Source organism: Poeciliopsis prolifica, unplaced genomic scaffold (assembly GCF_027474105.1).
Source record: "Poeciliopsis prolifica strain line A6 unplaced genomic scaffold, Auburn_PproV2 SCAFFOLD015, whole genome shotgun sequence".
Taxonomy (NCBI): domain Eukaryota; kingdom Metazoa; phylum Chordata; class Actinopteri; order Cyprinodontiformes; family Poeciliidae; genus Poeciliopsis; species Poeciliopsis prolifica.
Window position 1 is genome coordinate 1,935,608 of NW_026562390.1, and position 14,819 is coordinate 1,950,426.

The window sequence follows — 14,819 nt, forward strand, 5'->3', positions numbered from 1 at the left end:
TGTTTGGGTTTTACTATTTTGATTTTTAACGACGTCGCTCAAAGGCATCATGGAAAAGTTCTTGGAATTGAACCGTCGGTGGATGAAAATCTGCTCCGATGGGGTCCAGTTACAGAAATTTGCGAATAAGCTCTCAACGGGTTAGAGTGGTGACTACGTGGGGGCATGCATGTCTCCACAGTCCGAGGCAAACTTAGATGCCATGTTTATACTTTTCAAACTAATAGGTGGCTCCGTGTATGGTAAGACATTGTAGCATATAATGAACTCAGATTAAATATGTATACATATATTTCCAAAGTATTGGGATTTCTTTTTGTAAAAGTAGAAATTCTTTAGTTAAAGGTGAATCTGAAATATGGCAAGTCGGTTTGTAATATAAAGGAATTTAAAAAATGTAGATATCACTATCTAAAACAAGTCTTCCTAATTGATAATATGTCAGCTATTTAAAAAAATACTTATTTTCAAATAAATTTATTTAAAATAAGAATAATTTTTACTTATAAATGAATAAGTAGAAATAATATTTCTCATTTTTTTGTGGTGAGCTGACCTCCCTCGGCTTTATTAGGTAATTAGATGTTTACTAGAAAGCAGTAAAATATTTTAATTTATTTTTATTTAATCCTGTGCTTGCTGTGTTTTCTGAAAACTACACTCTAGTCTAGCTGTTTTCTTTAACAACATATGGCTATAAAATGATAAATCGACTTCCCATTCTCTAACTCGTTACGTAATCTGACTCCGTACCCACCCAGTTGTGTCAAACAGAGGCTATTACGTCACCCCACGGCCCCGCCTCCGAGGAGCTGTGATTGGCTGCTGTCTGCAGCTGCCTGTCGGCTAGCTAAGCCTACGAAAACAAACGGCGCTTCGGGTTAGCGTCTCAGTTTTTTGGTTGTGTTTCCCAGGGCTGGCGACGCCTCGGCTCGGTTATATTAAAGCTCGTCTGAATGTGTATAGAAAGGAGCAGTTGTAGCTCTTAATGCGACCTTCCCTCCTCACTAGGAACCACCATGTCCGACGCGGCTAACGTTACTTCTACAGACAACAACGGAGAATCGGGGCTTAACGGTAAGCTAACTGCTACCAACCCGACGCCCTAAAGCACCCATAAGGCTATTTTCCCCCTCTGCTGCCTTCTCTGAATACAATGCTTTATAAATAAAAGTCGTTTACAGTTCGGCGTGTGTCAACAACAGTGGTGTAAATTTCACATTTATCTCTCTCTTTTTTTTTTTTTTTTTTTTTTTGCAAACGAAGCCTCAGCGAAAGGGGAGGGCCTCGAACGTAATGTTCCGTGTTTATTGACAGTCTGTGGAGTGACAGAGCCTGCTAGAGTTGACAGCGACGTGAGCCAATCAGCGCTCCCCTGGAGGCGGGCTGAACCAATCGCCGCTTCCATGGGGGCGGGCTGAGCTCTTGTCAACAAGCCTAGATGGAAGATGTCCAACGTGGTGAAACTGACGCAAATATTTGATCGTTAGCCCTTAATAACGGCGGTTTGTAAGATAAATAACCGACTAATCTGTATGTAAGAGACAACTATGACATCAACTATGATGTGTTCATTAAATATTACACTGCTGCACTGACTCAGGCCCAGCCAACAGGGTTTGGAAAATGTTGCAGCACTATTTAGGGGGGAGTTGTGACTTGGCCTGCTATTTATGGTTATGACAACAAGGGGACTAAAGTTTTAGATATGAGAAAGGTGGGGGAGTAGCATGGTTCACACTAGTTAAGGGTGTACGAAGTAAAACACGTCTTAATCTGTAGCTAGATGTTTTAATTTTAATGTTTCATGTTTTTGTTCTCATTCTCTGAATAAAATCCAGTGCAATCAATCCCTTCTGAAGCTAACTAATTAGTAAACGCAGCCCATCTGTGTGCAGTGTAACCCTGAACAGACCCTCTCTACTGTAAAGCATGGTGGTGGCAGTGTCATGCTGCAGCATGAAGTAGATCAGTTACACAAATAAACTGACAACGATTTCTCGACAGATCCAAAAATTTAATTGTTAAACGAGTTTGCTTATTATTTGGGGGTGAATTAAAGAAAACTAAAATGTTTAATCTATTCTCATCAGTAAAATCAGGATATAAATCAGTCTTCATTTTGAAACAAAATTCTGTATTTAACCAGGTTTTAAAACCTAAATAAATTAAAGGCAGATTTTGGTGCACCAAAGTGTAAACCTGTCGCAATAAGTAATTAACCAATTAATCCCATGATAAATTAAAATATCCTTGTTAATTTCCATTTTGATGATTAATATTTTCATGAAGGTCAGTTATGTTTTCATTGTATTTATGGGTTCAGTTATGTCTGTTTTTTAGTTATAGTTTTCGGTTGCTTATGTTGGGTATTTAAAATATCTTCCAGTGTCGAGTTTTCTGGCAGTTTTACGTCATTATCAATTATCATTATCAATTTATAAAAAGTGACATTTTTATTGCGACAGGCCTACCAGGGTGCACTTTAGAGTATAAATCAATGTTCAATTCAAGATGTTTTCAGTAGAAACTAGACCAAAAGTACTCGGTAGGATTTTGTGTTTTTGCAGTGCGCTCTCTTCTAACTGGGATTCATTAGATTATTTGGTTAATCTCGTGTTCAGATTATTCTTCATATTCCCGTCCGTGTTGCTCTGTTTTGATATAGAACATGTTATTTTGCTCTGCGGTCCTGCCGCGAGGTCACATCACGATCCAGCAGCTGATGTTGTCCAGAATGTTCTGAGCGACGGGCGCCATGGCAACGCGGCTTTAACCCGCCGGGCCGGCACAATGGACCGCGGTCCGCTGCGTAATCCGCAGGTGGAGCCCGGAGACGCAGCTTCTCGGCTTCTGGCGTGTTTTCTTGTTTACGTGCTTCTGCTCTTCCTCATTGTTTTGTTACTCTGAAGCATTTGTAACAAGCCGCCCTCCTCCTCCTCCTCCTCCTGCTCTTCCTCTTCGTCCTGCTACTCTTCCTCCTCCTCCTCCTCCTCTATATTTGTACCGCTGCCCTCCGAGCTGCCGGTCCATGCCAGAGCTCACGTACGAGCCGGCGGGAGCGTTTTATTCCCCAGCCAACGTCTGCTTACACAGGCGAGCGTTTACTGCCGGCTCATCACACTGCAATAAATAGAACCCGGCCGTCTGGTTGCTTTATTTCCCATCCACACTCTGGCCTTACAAATAAGTGCAAAACTTTCCTACACTGACCCAAAGAAACCACCTTTACTGTCACAAAATGTAAGAACATAAACACGGGTTTTGTAAGTTTATAATTAGTGCCAAAAGTTTGAGTTTTTTGCCAATTTTAGACATTTGAGTTTAAACTCAGAAATAACTTGAAAAAGTTGTTGAGACTTAGACCTGTCACAGTAAATCAGATAATCACACAATGAATTAAAGCAAACTCAATCATTTTCTTTTGTATGATTAATTGTTTTTCTCTTTTCCTACCAAAAACTGGACGATAAAAGATTTCAGTTTTTCAGTTTTGGTCTCAACTATCCGTTTTTGAGACTTCCTAATTCATTTTATTTGTTGTTTTGTTTGTATACTTTCACTATTTAAAATGTTTTACAGTTCCAGTGTTGAATATTTATTAAAATGTAAAGTTTATTGATATTTGAGATTGTGTTCTTGCATTATATCATTTTTTGAAATGACCTCAAAACAGCAATATTATCCTTTTATTGCAATTCTGGGACAGTTTGTCCTCCAGTGAAATTAGTTATGGTGAGTTTGACTTTTGAATCATTATTTTCATTATTTTCTATTACAAGTTTTCTCTTTTTAAAATCTTAACACTGTGAAAATTAAAACTGAATTTCACTGAAAGTTGATGAATCTGATAGTAAAATCACATTTCTTAACCAATTAAAAAGGCCTGGCACAGTAAGCAATAAATTAATTATGGTTTATTGTTCCTTTTCCTACCAAAAACTGGATGATGGAAATCTTCAGTTGAAGCTCTTATTTTGAAGGATATATATATTTTTTGTTTTACTTGTTGTTTTGTTTATTTTGGATATTTAAAATATCTCCCATTTCCAGTGCTAAATGTTGATTAAAATGGAAAGTTTATTGATATTTGAGAATTTGTTCTCGTATTATATCACTTAAAATTGTCTCAAAATAACATTATTATCATTTATCGCGATAATTTCTGAAACAATTTATTGTCCAACAAAATTAGTGATTATTAAAGGCCTACATGACTTAAAGGAAAATAAATTAATTTTTTGAATGATTTTCATAATTATAATCATGTTTATTGGGTTATATTTCTTCTTCTGTGGTCATTTCTGATCATTTATCCTGGTTTAACCATAACAGAGTAAATGACCCGTCCGGTTTCTCCTCGCAGGGTCCTGGGTGGAGTTGGAGATGAACAGAACCCAGCCGGCCCAGGCGTCCTCGCCGGCCGCGCCGGGCCTGCTGCCTCTTCCTCAGGTGGAGGAAGAGGAGGCCCTGGTGGGGGGGCTGGAGCACGTCCCGTCGTCCTCCTCCATCCACAACGGAGACATGGAGAAGATCCTGCTGGACGCTCAGCACGAGTCGAGCCGCAGCAACTCGTCCTGCGACAGGTAGGCCCGGAAACGCCGAAACAAACCCTGGAATTACCTGGAGCTTCAGTCAGATGTGTTCAAGGTTTGGAAAGTGCTTGATTGTGATGCGTCAAATTTTTATCGCGCTTTTCTGGACTCTTTTCGAGCGAGAACGATATTTACATTTGAAATCAGATATTTTTAATAATAAAAAGAGATTTCTTTCTCAATGTCTGAAGTTAAATTAGATGAAACATTTCTTGTTTTAGGTTAGTAAGAAATCTGAAATTTATTTCTATTTACTAAATTCTATAAAACACGGGTGTCAAACTCAAGGCCCGGGGGCCAAATGTGGCCCGCCGTAAATGTTTATCTGGTCCTCTAGATTCTAAACCTTCTGTGCTTAGATATTGTTTTATTCATGATGTTGAATCAGTTTTTACCTGAATACATCAATGTGGAAAGATGTTCAATATGATTTAACTTTAAGAAGTACTTCCTGAAGGCAGAAATGGATATGTATTAATATTTTAGACGTTTTTTAACGGGTTTTATCAACACATTCTGCCACAAGAAGCCCTTTGAGAACAAGAGTTGGACGTCCCTGCCATAAAACTTAGCAAGAACATTTTTAAAATATTTATCATTCCTCATTTTTAATTTTTTTTAGCTTTTATTTAACTAGTTAAGTTGATTGAGAACAAATTCCCATTTTTAGCAACATTCAGAAAACATTGAAACAAAAAGTAAACAAAAGAAACAGACTAGATGAAATGTAGAAAACAAAAAGGAAGTATAAAAAATGCCCAACCTTCCTGTCAGGCTGTGGAAATGTCATTTATAGTGAGTTTCACATAAACAATGCCTTCAACGTTTGACCGAAAAGTTCAGAAATTGCCTCATAAATTATGCTGACGCTTTGTTTTCAATGAAAACTAAAATGTTCTGATGTATTTTCCCTCATTGGGAACAAAACATTTTCTGCCAGTTATATAAAAACAATGAAGTCATGAAGTCCAGGGTCAGGAAAAGGTCAGCAGCTCTATTTATGGAAGATAAAGTGATGCTGACGTCGATGTGTCACTGTTTCATTGAATGTGTTGAAAACATAACGGGGATCCTATCGGCCGCTGGACTTGCAGCCACCAGGGAGTCGCCGCTGGTTTCAGAACGCTGAGTCAGCAACCCGAACGCCTCGCACAGCGGCAGACCCCGCAGCTTTTCGACTGATAATGTCACGATGAAGCGTTTTTTTTAGCTCACTTAATCCTCCGGTTCTCCCACTCGGGCTTCTCTGGTAGGAAGCTGGAGGTGTGGAGGGAGCCTGTGTGGAAAAACATTCGATATTTTCTCCCGTTGACGTTGCCAGTGTTGTTTGATTTGCTGAGTCGGAGGTTTTGTCACTGGAAGAGCTGGCGCTAGCTCGGGTTACCGTGGCAACACACACGGACCTATCAACATACATCACCATGGTAACAACGTGGAATGTGTTTAAAGCCACCCAGATTACCATGGCAACGAAGCTACGACCAAACACTTTGATTTTTGTCGAATCATGTCAAATAAAATAAAAACTATTACCGACTCATTTGGGTTTAGATTCTAGTGTAAATAAATTATTACACTGTAAATGAGATTACAAGTGACTTTTCAGAACAATGTAGGAACTTGTTTAATGTAAATAATTCCCTAATTTTTATTAAATGGTACTTGTTCCACTGGCAGATTGTTTAATTTATAACCAAATATTTTTGTCATTTTATCAATTTAATAATCTGCCAGTGGAACTCCTTCTTTTTTATAAATGTCAAGAAATTATTTTCTGAAAACAAGCTTCTGTATCTTGCTGAAAAGTTGCTTACAAGTTTGTTTTCTCTGATTTCAAGATTACTAAGATATTTGGACTAGAAAGTAACTTAAATTTTTTTGCAGTGTATCATTATCCAGAATAGTTTTACGAGTTTTGTGAGTCTGAGCTAAATGTTTCTGAATTAAGTAAGAAGTTAGGAGCGCTGTGTGACAGTAGGAAGGGCGGATTCGTTTCCACGCTGTAAAAACTAATCAGTGAAACTGCGGTATTTTCTTTATTAAACGGAATCAGTCAGATTTTCTTTGGTTTCTGCTGCTTCCCACCGCGCAGCCCGCCGCGGCCCCACTCCCCCCAGGACGAGGGACAGATCATCTTCGACGTGGACACGACCGGCCGAAGAGACAGCCAGGTCAGACGGCTCCGCTCGTCCCGTTTCCACGGAAACGCCGGTCCCGCTGCCATCTTGCGGTGTTTTTGATAACCTGCCTGTCCTGCTCCCTTCAGTCTGAAGAGGACGCCCTGGACAAGGAGAGGGACATGGACATCCTGATGAAGGACGCGGACTGGGTCGCCGACTGGTCCAGTCGACCCGAAAACATTCCCCCCAAGTAAGGGCTCCGCACGTTTCCATAGCAACAGCCGTCCGGGTCCATGTTTGTGCACAGGAAACGGTCAGTCAGTGATACTGACAGTCATTTAGCTTTATTATTTATCATACACTTATATGAATAATTAGCTAAAATCTACAACCAACATCAAGTAGCATGAAATGTTTTCCTTCCAACTACTGATTTAAAGAAACATTAACCTTTTATTCCTCACTGTCTGAAGTGAAATCAGTCCAAATGTCTGGTTTTAATGAATTTAGACTCGCCACAGTTATTTCTGTTACACATGGATGAATCGATGAGTTGATGTCCAGGTGTGAGTGTTTGGCCGTTTCTCTTCCAGGGAGTTTCATTTCCGCCACCCTCGTCGCTCGGTGATGCTCAGCATGAGGAAGACCGGCGCCATGAAGAAGGGCGGGATCTTCTCTGCCGAGTTTCTCAAAGTCTTCATCCCCTCGTTGCTGCTATCGCACATCCTCGCTCTGGGCCTGGGGTACGAATTAACCTGCTGACACATTAACCCATCCACTTTTGTGACGATTAATCGATTAAAAATCTGCTTCCTGCAGATTTTTAGCCATTTTAGTGACAAGTTCAGCTCTTTCTGCTGCAATTATTTTTATTTTCATTTTTTACAGAATTTGAAGCTAAACACTGTCGGTGTTTTTGGTAAAACATATTTAAAAACAAATCTCTTCATTTTATCTTTGTACATTTTGTATATTTTTTGTACAGTTTTGTCTTAACTGCTCCCCTGATTGTGTTGTTCTAACAGGCAATTGCTTTTTATTTAAGTTTATTTACTCCAGTTAACAATTAATCGATTACTAAATTAATAGACGATTAATCATTTGTAGTCAAAAACAACTCAGTTAGCAACTTTAACTTCATTTTCAGGTTCAAGATTTTATTTTTCATATCAATTTATCATATTTGTTACTATGTAATAGGTGAACTGTGGTTTCACTATTCTTTCTTGAAAGCCTCAAACTTCACTGTTTTATTTGGATTTTATGGTGAAGTCTGACTTTTAACAGGGCAACAGGATTAGACAATGCAAACTTTATTGAAAGGATCCATGATGTATTTATTGTTTCACTTATTTTCAGATGTTTTACACAAACCGTGTTGCTGATCCTGTGATTAAACTTGAACCAGTGCAGTTTCCCAGTTCGACCAGCAGGGGGAGCGGTGCAGCTCCAGACAACGCAGCAGCTGCAACACAGCTGCTGCAGCACAGCTGCTGCAGCTGCTGCGCTGCTGCAGTCAGAACAAAGCCGAGGTTTGAGCAGGAACGAAACGCATCGTAACGTCTGGAGTCAAAACGATTCGAGGTTTTATTTGCTTAAATTATGAAGTCAGTTCATGTGGAACTGATTTTCTCTGTCATTGGCTCCTTCAGTGGAAACGTTTCAAAGCTCTAAACTATAGTGAGTCCAAACTGAGGCTCGTGGGCCATTTGTGGCTCTTGAAATGATTTTTTTGTTCTAGCACAATACAAATTTTTGCATGACTTTTAATATTTAATTCGGAAAATGTAGTAGAAAATAATGACAAAATTCAAAGTATTATATTTATATTTTAGGCTCGTTCTTTTTCTGTGGGGATTTTTACATTTAGCCTATTCTGTAAATTGAGCAGTTCAAGACAGACAGGCGATTTCTTTCTGAATGTGGGTGCAGTGGTTCTGCTGGCCCAGTCTGACGGTTCCTCTGCTCCTCCTGTCAGTGTTTACATCGGGAAGAGGCTGACCACGCCGCCGGCCAGCTCCTTCTGAACCCAAACTGAAGACAAGTGCCTGAAGAGAAGTTGCCACGAGCCGTTTCTGGATGATTTGTGCTGTTGTGAGAAGATTGCCCGTCTCTCGTCCCTCTTCCTCACCTGCCTGCCTCCTCTTCCTCCTGCTTCGTTTTAACCCCTTCCCTCCCTCCTCCTGTTTTCCTCTAACCGTCTGCAGCTTTCTGAGGTCGTATTTTCCCCTCTAGAAGTTTCTAAGCGGATTGTTGCAGTGTTGAAAATAAGAGACTGACCAGAGATTGTGCCACCTGCGTGAAGTAGCCCAGCTCTCGATCACGACCAAATTCAGACCGAAGCTCAGTCTGGAAATGTGATCGCGCCTTTTTTTTCTCCTTTTTCTGAAAGTGGCCATTTTTGTTTCTTCTTCTTCTGCTGATTGTGTTTACTTTATTTATTTAGCAAACAATGGTTGTCTACAGAGACAGCAGCCAACTCAAACCTTTATTCTGACCAGTTTTGAGAGGCAAAGACCCTGTGACACTAACTGGGAACCAGTCTGAGTTGCACACACTGGAAAAAAGCTAAATATTACCAAGTAGTTTTGGTGGAGCTTATAGTGGAAGTGTTTTCGTACGCTTAAAATAAGACGAAACAAACTTACAAATAACTTTTAATCAAGAAATTGGAGCTTGTTTTGTGTCAATAATTCCTTAATATTGGTAAAAAATATTGTATTTTTTTCTGCCAAGAAACTGAAATTTTTTTGCCTCATTTCAGAAATTCTGTAGAAAACACAAATAAATGCCTCAGCTTCAAAACTTGAAGATTTGCTAGGAAAAAAATATGTTTCAAAAATTTTCTAGAAAAGTTAAGAATGTGCAAGAAAACTCTCAAAATGTTTAGATTAATCTCAGAAAGTTTCTTGAGAAATTTCTGAGCTCCGACAGTGGAAAATTTGCTGGGAAAAAAATCTCAGATATTTTTAGATTTATCTCAGAAACTTTCTAGAAAAATTTGGCAATTTCTTGAGTTTCAAAAATTTAACATGTTTCACTTTTGAATCTCAAAAATTTTATAAAATTTCTGATTAATCTAAAAATTTCAGAGTTTTTTGGTGAAAATTTACTCCTCGGTCGTAGCAATAATCTGCCGTTGGAAATAGTAATTTTTCATCCATATTAAGGACATAAAACAATCTCCTAATTTTTTGCTGAAAAGTCCCTTTAAAGTTAATTTTGTCTTATTTCTAGCATACTAAGATATTTGCACTAGAAACTGGACATAAACCTTCGGTAACATGTTGTGTTTTTGCAGTGCAGAACTCTTCAGGTTCAGTCTGACTCGTTTTAATCGACTTTTTCCTGAACGTTTTTCAAGAAGAAAATATTTCACAAAGAAATTTAACGTTTCTATTAGGAGTTTATTGTTTCAGAGATGGTTTTAAGGAAAGCAGCGCTCTTGCACTCCAGAGAAAACAGTGAAGCACTCCGTAGATCTGCAGGTGATAGAAAGTGGCTGTGCAAACGTAGAAAAGCACTAACAGATGGTTCTGGCATGACGGCCTCAAAGTTCTGGTGGTTCTGAACAACCAGGAACGAGAAAATGAGGGAAAAATTGATGATTATGATTTACAGCTAAAAAAAAACTAAATTCAGTTTTTATGAATTAGGATATTAAGTCAGAGCACTGAAAATGACGTTGGACTTGTTGATTAATTATCATCAAAATTATGATTGAAAAATATTAGATTTTTTACATTTTATCCCTAAATTAAATAACTACAAGAAAAAAATCTGAATGTAACAACTAAAGGTCTTTAATTTCTAATTAAATTATATCTTTGACCTTTTTCTTACATGATCATAACTTCAATATTTGTCCGATTCATAAATTAATCAATTTTACTGTTATTGTGCCTCTTTAACTTCTTAAACCAGATGAAGCATGGAAGACAAATGAATTTAAATAATCAGGTCATAAAATAACAGATTTCTTTCTCTGAAAATGTTATAAAAAATCTGGAATTTCAAAATAGAAATTTACTTTCGTTTTCTCTATTCTGTCAGTTCTCTCCAAGTTTTTTTTCCTTCCATTAAACTTTCCATTAATATTTGTTTTGAAGAGAACTGATTCTAAAATGTTTTATTGGTCTTATTCTAAATTTTTGACGAGCAAAATTTTATGTTTCCCTTGGCTGTAAGTCATAATCATCATAAAGATATTTGAATTTGTTGATGGGTTTAACCGGCACCATCAACAGATACTTTGATTTCAGGAGGAAATAAATGGAAATTGTGATTTTTACTCCTTTTTTTGCACTTGTTGGATAGAAACAAATCAAGAACGTTCCCTGTTCCCTCATCAAAACAATCTCAATTGATGATTCCATGAACACAAGACAAAAACAGCTCAGCATGCCTCTGCATTAAAAACCTTTTAACTTCCTGTTTTGTTTTTTAACTTCCTGTTTTGTTTTTGTTTGCTGCCCCCTTGTGCTGGTGCTTGTATTTGTTCCTGCTACAGTTAAACCTTACATTTTGTGTTCTTTCCTGTTATTCGTTTTGAACCATTTTCGTTTCCTGCTGTCGAAGAAGAGATTGTGAATGCACACACTGGGACTCAAGCTTGACGTGAAAATATTTCAAAAGCGGGAAAATAAAACTCCTTCCTGAAGAAAAAGGAAAGTGTGGAGAGAGCTTTTCCTCCATTAGACTGTGACGGTCCGAGAGAAGTTCTTGATGCATTTGCTTTAATTTTTTTCCTGCTACATTGAAAACATTGATAAACATTTTGTCAATAAACATGACCTGAGTGGAAATGGCGGCTTGGTTTTGGTTTTTTGTTCTGGTCCAATGAAATGTTATTTTTGTAATAATTGTTTTATTTGAAACCGCACACAGAAATCAACCTTTAATTCAGAGGGAAGCTGCTGGGAGATGATCTGCACTCCTCTCTGTTGTCATATCCCATCAGTTACACTGAAATTATCACACTTAAACCTGTCCAGATGTACACAAAAATAAAAAATAGTAGAGATATAAAATCTTATTGTGTAAAATAAATAATTATAATGTGTTTGTATTTACAAATCACTATTTACTTGCATGTTGCAGGGTGTTTCTTCCTGACATTTTTAAAAATGAACCCTGCTTCCTCCACCTTCCTTATATGGAATGTCAGGACACCAGTTATCGGCCAATCAGAAGCTTAAACGCCGGCGGCTCCGCCCACTGCAGCTGATGGCGTTGCTCTGGGTTACAGGGAGGCGGCCAGCTCCGTCTCTATCGACAGCTTCCATGAACGGAAAAAGAGCGAGAGGGGGACAGAAACAAGGGATTATTTACAGATTTAAGATGATTTCTGCCATGAACTTGTTCTTTCTCCCCCATCTCAGAGGAACATCCACAAAGTTAGCTTTGCTTGGCAGCTGTTGACATCAAAAATAGCAGCAGGTTGCGCCGCGATGCTAACATTAGCTTCCTGTAGCAGTTTAGCTTTGCTCTATCTTGTAATCTCATCTAGTAGTACTGCCGTAGTACTACTAGTAAACTTCATTTAGCCGCTAGCTGTCACAAAGCAGCAAGGTAAGCTTGTAGCATTGCAGCTAACTCTCTTAGCTCCTTTCACCAACGTGTCTTCAGCCATTTTGGATGATAATGCTGTGGGCTGGATGGCTTTCCAGTAGCAGTCAGTCTGATGATGCTCCTGACTGAAGACTGAGGCTGTATTCTGACATTGAGTTTGCAGCTCATCAGATTTTTTAAAATTCTGACTTTAATCTCAGAATTTTGAGATTAGAGTCAGAATCCTGACCTTTTTTTTCTTACAAATCTGATCTTAATATCAGATTTTTTTTATTTCTCAGAATTCAGACTTTAATCTCAGAATTCTGATTTCAGTCTCATAATTTTAAGGTTAAAGTCAGAATCCTGACTTCTTTTCTCAGAATCATTTTTCTTAAAATTATATCTAATTATAACTTTAATCTCAAAATTCTCAGAATTCTGACTTTTTCCTCAAAATTTAGATTTTTGATGTCAGAATATTAAAGTTGAATTTCTGTCAGCTAATCCTAATCCTTACCAGTTTCTCCTCCATCATTGCTACTAAATAACAGCTTCAGGTTTCTGTGTCTTCTGCACCTCGTCTCCTCTTCATTTAACGTAGAATAAAAACTAGACAATTTGTGAAAAATGTGCACAATCTCTGTTCATACTTCAGTCTGAACAGGCAGAACCGATCCAAAGTAATCCGTCCATGTTTACACTCCCAGTAAGTGGATCATGTCTTGTTTTGCTGATGTCATTTTGTCCTACATCTGTTATGGATGCCAAAGTCGCGCCCTGACTCTCCACGCAGATCAGTCTCTCTTTTTTTTTTGGGCCTGCTGCCAACTTTCATCTGTCTCTGCTACAAAAAACACATTCAGGATTTAGCTCTGATATTCAGACGCGTGTTTCCCTGTGGAAACGACCACCCCCTCTTCATCCCCCGGGAGAATTAATGAGTTCAGTAAAGAAGCATTAGCTGCCCACCGCGTTGTTATGGAAACTGGGCCGGCATGGACACTTTCTCATGGCCTCCGCTAGGAGAGCTTTTGTCTGCTCAGACACTGACATGTGTTAGGGAGCGCTGGTATTGATCGCCATGCAGCACTAATGTATTTACAAGTCACGGAAAGACTCCATTTATGATGCTAAGCTAAAGATGAATCACAGGCACCAAAACGATTCACAGTCCAGCAGCCTTGGTAATTATTTATCAAGGCTACGTGAATAAGGCTTTTATTGTGTGTTTATTTTGTAAATAACTTCACTTTGTCTGATTAAAATTAGTCTAAAATGTAACAGAAGAAATCTGCGAAGAGGCAAATACTTTTTTACAGTCATGGCGCTTAAAGATAGCATTAAAGCTAAAGTTAACATTACAGTATACAAAAACTAGCTAATATTTGAATCCAAAGTTTGTTTTGTCGCACAGATAACTAATATTTTTGTAGTTTTTGGCACAGATCAGTTGTAAGAATATTTGAAGTTAAAGTTAACATGACAGCACATCTAGGTAATATCAGACGTTATCCAAAACTGGTAGTTAAAGTTAGCTTTCCAGGATATTTAGCTAATATTCAAAATTAAAGTTAGCACTGCAGCACAATTGGGTAATATATGATGCAAACCACATCTGAAAGGTAAAGTTAGCACTACTGGACAGCTAGCTAGAAACATTAGCAGAACTGGGATTTAAAGTTAACACTACAACTGAAGTTTGTTTTGTAGCACAGATAGCTAATATTTGAACTTAGCACTGCAGCATAGATATCTGAGATCAGAAGTAAGTAGTATGAATCATATAACTAATATTTGAAGTTGAAGTTAGCATTTCAGAAACAAGCTAATATCAGCAGTTAGCCACAACTGGAATTTAAAGTTCATACTACAGAAAAACTAGCTAATATTTTAATCTAAAGTTTGTTTTGTCTCACAGATAACTAATTGTGCACATCAGTTGTTATCGCTGTAAGAATATTTGAAGTAGACGTTTGCATTGCAGCACAGCTGGCTAATATGGGGAGTTAACCACATCTGGAAATTAAAGTTAGCACTATATATAAGATAGCTATTTAATATTTGAAGTTAAGGTTAGCATCATAGCAAAGTTAACTGCTATTGGAAGCTAAATCCTCCAGCGATGCTAGTAGCTAAAGGAAGGTGTCACAGATTTGCTGCTTCTTACACAATTTCAGTCCATTTTCTACTCTAGTTTCTACAGTTTCTACTCTACAAAGCTTCCTCACATCTAAAGTTCATCTTTATTCAGATAACAGCTGGATAGTTTGTGCTGTGTTGTTGACGGGAGCAGTGGAAGTGGTCAAACTTTTGGTTGTTAGAGTTAGGGTGCTGGAGGGACAGCGCCCTCCATTCCCGAACTGGGTGTGACTTCCAGGAGCTCTCCAAGGTTCTGATCGGTCCAACCGGCTCCAGGTAATTCCTCATCGGTGTGAGCAGAGAGAGGACAACTCCTCCCTGGTCGGTGTGTCTGTGGTCTGATGCGGGTTTGTTTAGACGGATGAGTAAGCAGGTTGTTGCAGAGATCGATTCAGCAGCTGCTTTTTTAATC

General features: G+C 38.4%; 2 protein-coding genes across 2 annotated transcripts in view; both read left to right on the top strand.

Annotated features, from left to right (window-relative positions):
- Positions 1-813: 813 nt before the first annotated feature.
- Positions 814-11,525, top strand: bnip3lb (BCL2 interacting protein 3 like b). The gene is made up of 6 exons (XM_055040071.1): positions 814-1,077; positions 4,367-4,586; positions 6,688-6,766; positions 6,862-6,965; positions 7,309-7,458; positions 8,694-11,525. Exons 1-6 carry the CDS (start codon positions 1,020-1,022, stop codon positions 8,740-8,742), a joined length of 660 nt encoding a protein of 219 aa, XP_054896046.1. The 5' UTR covers positions 814-1,019; the 3' UTR covers positions 8,743-11,525.
- Positions 11,526-12,642: 1,117 nt separating this feature from the next.
- dpysl2b (dihydropyrimidinase like 2b) overlaps positions 12,643-14,819 on the top strand; it is a 29,418-nt gene continuing 27,241 nt past the window's right edge. The window contains exon 1 of the mRNA XM_055040072.1: positions 12,643-14,683. The gene's annotated coding sequence lies outside the window, so the exon portion shown is untranslated. The remainder of the gene's footprint in view (positions 14,684-14,819) is intronic.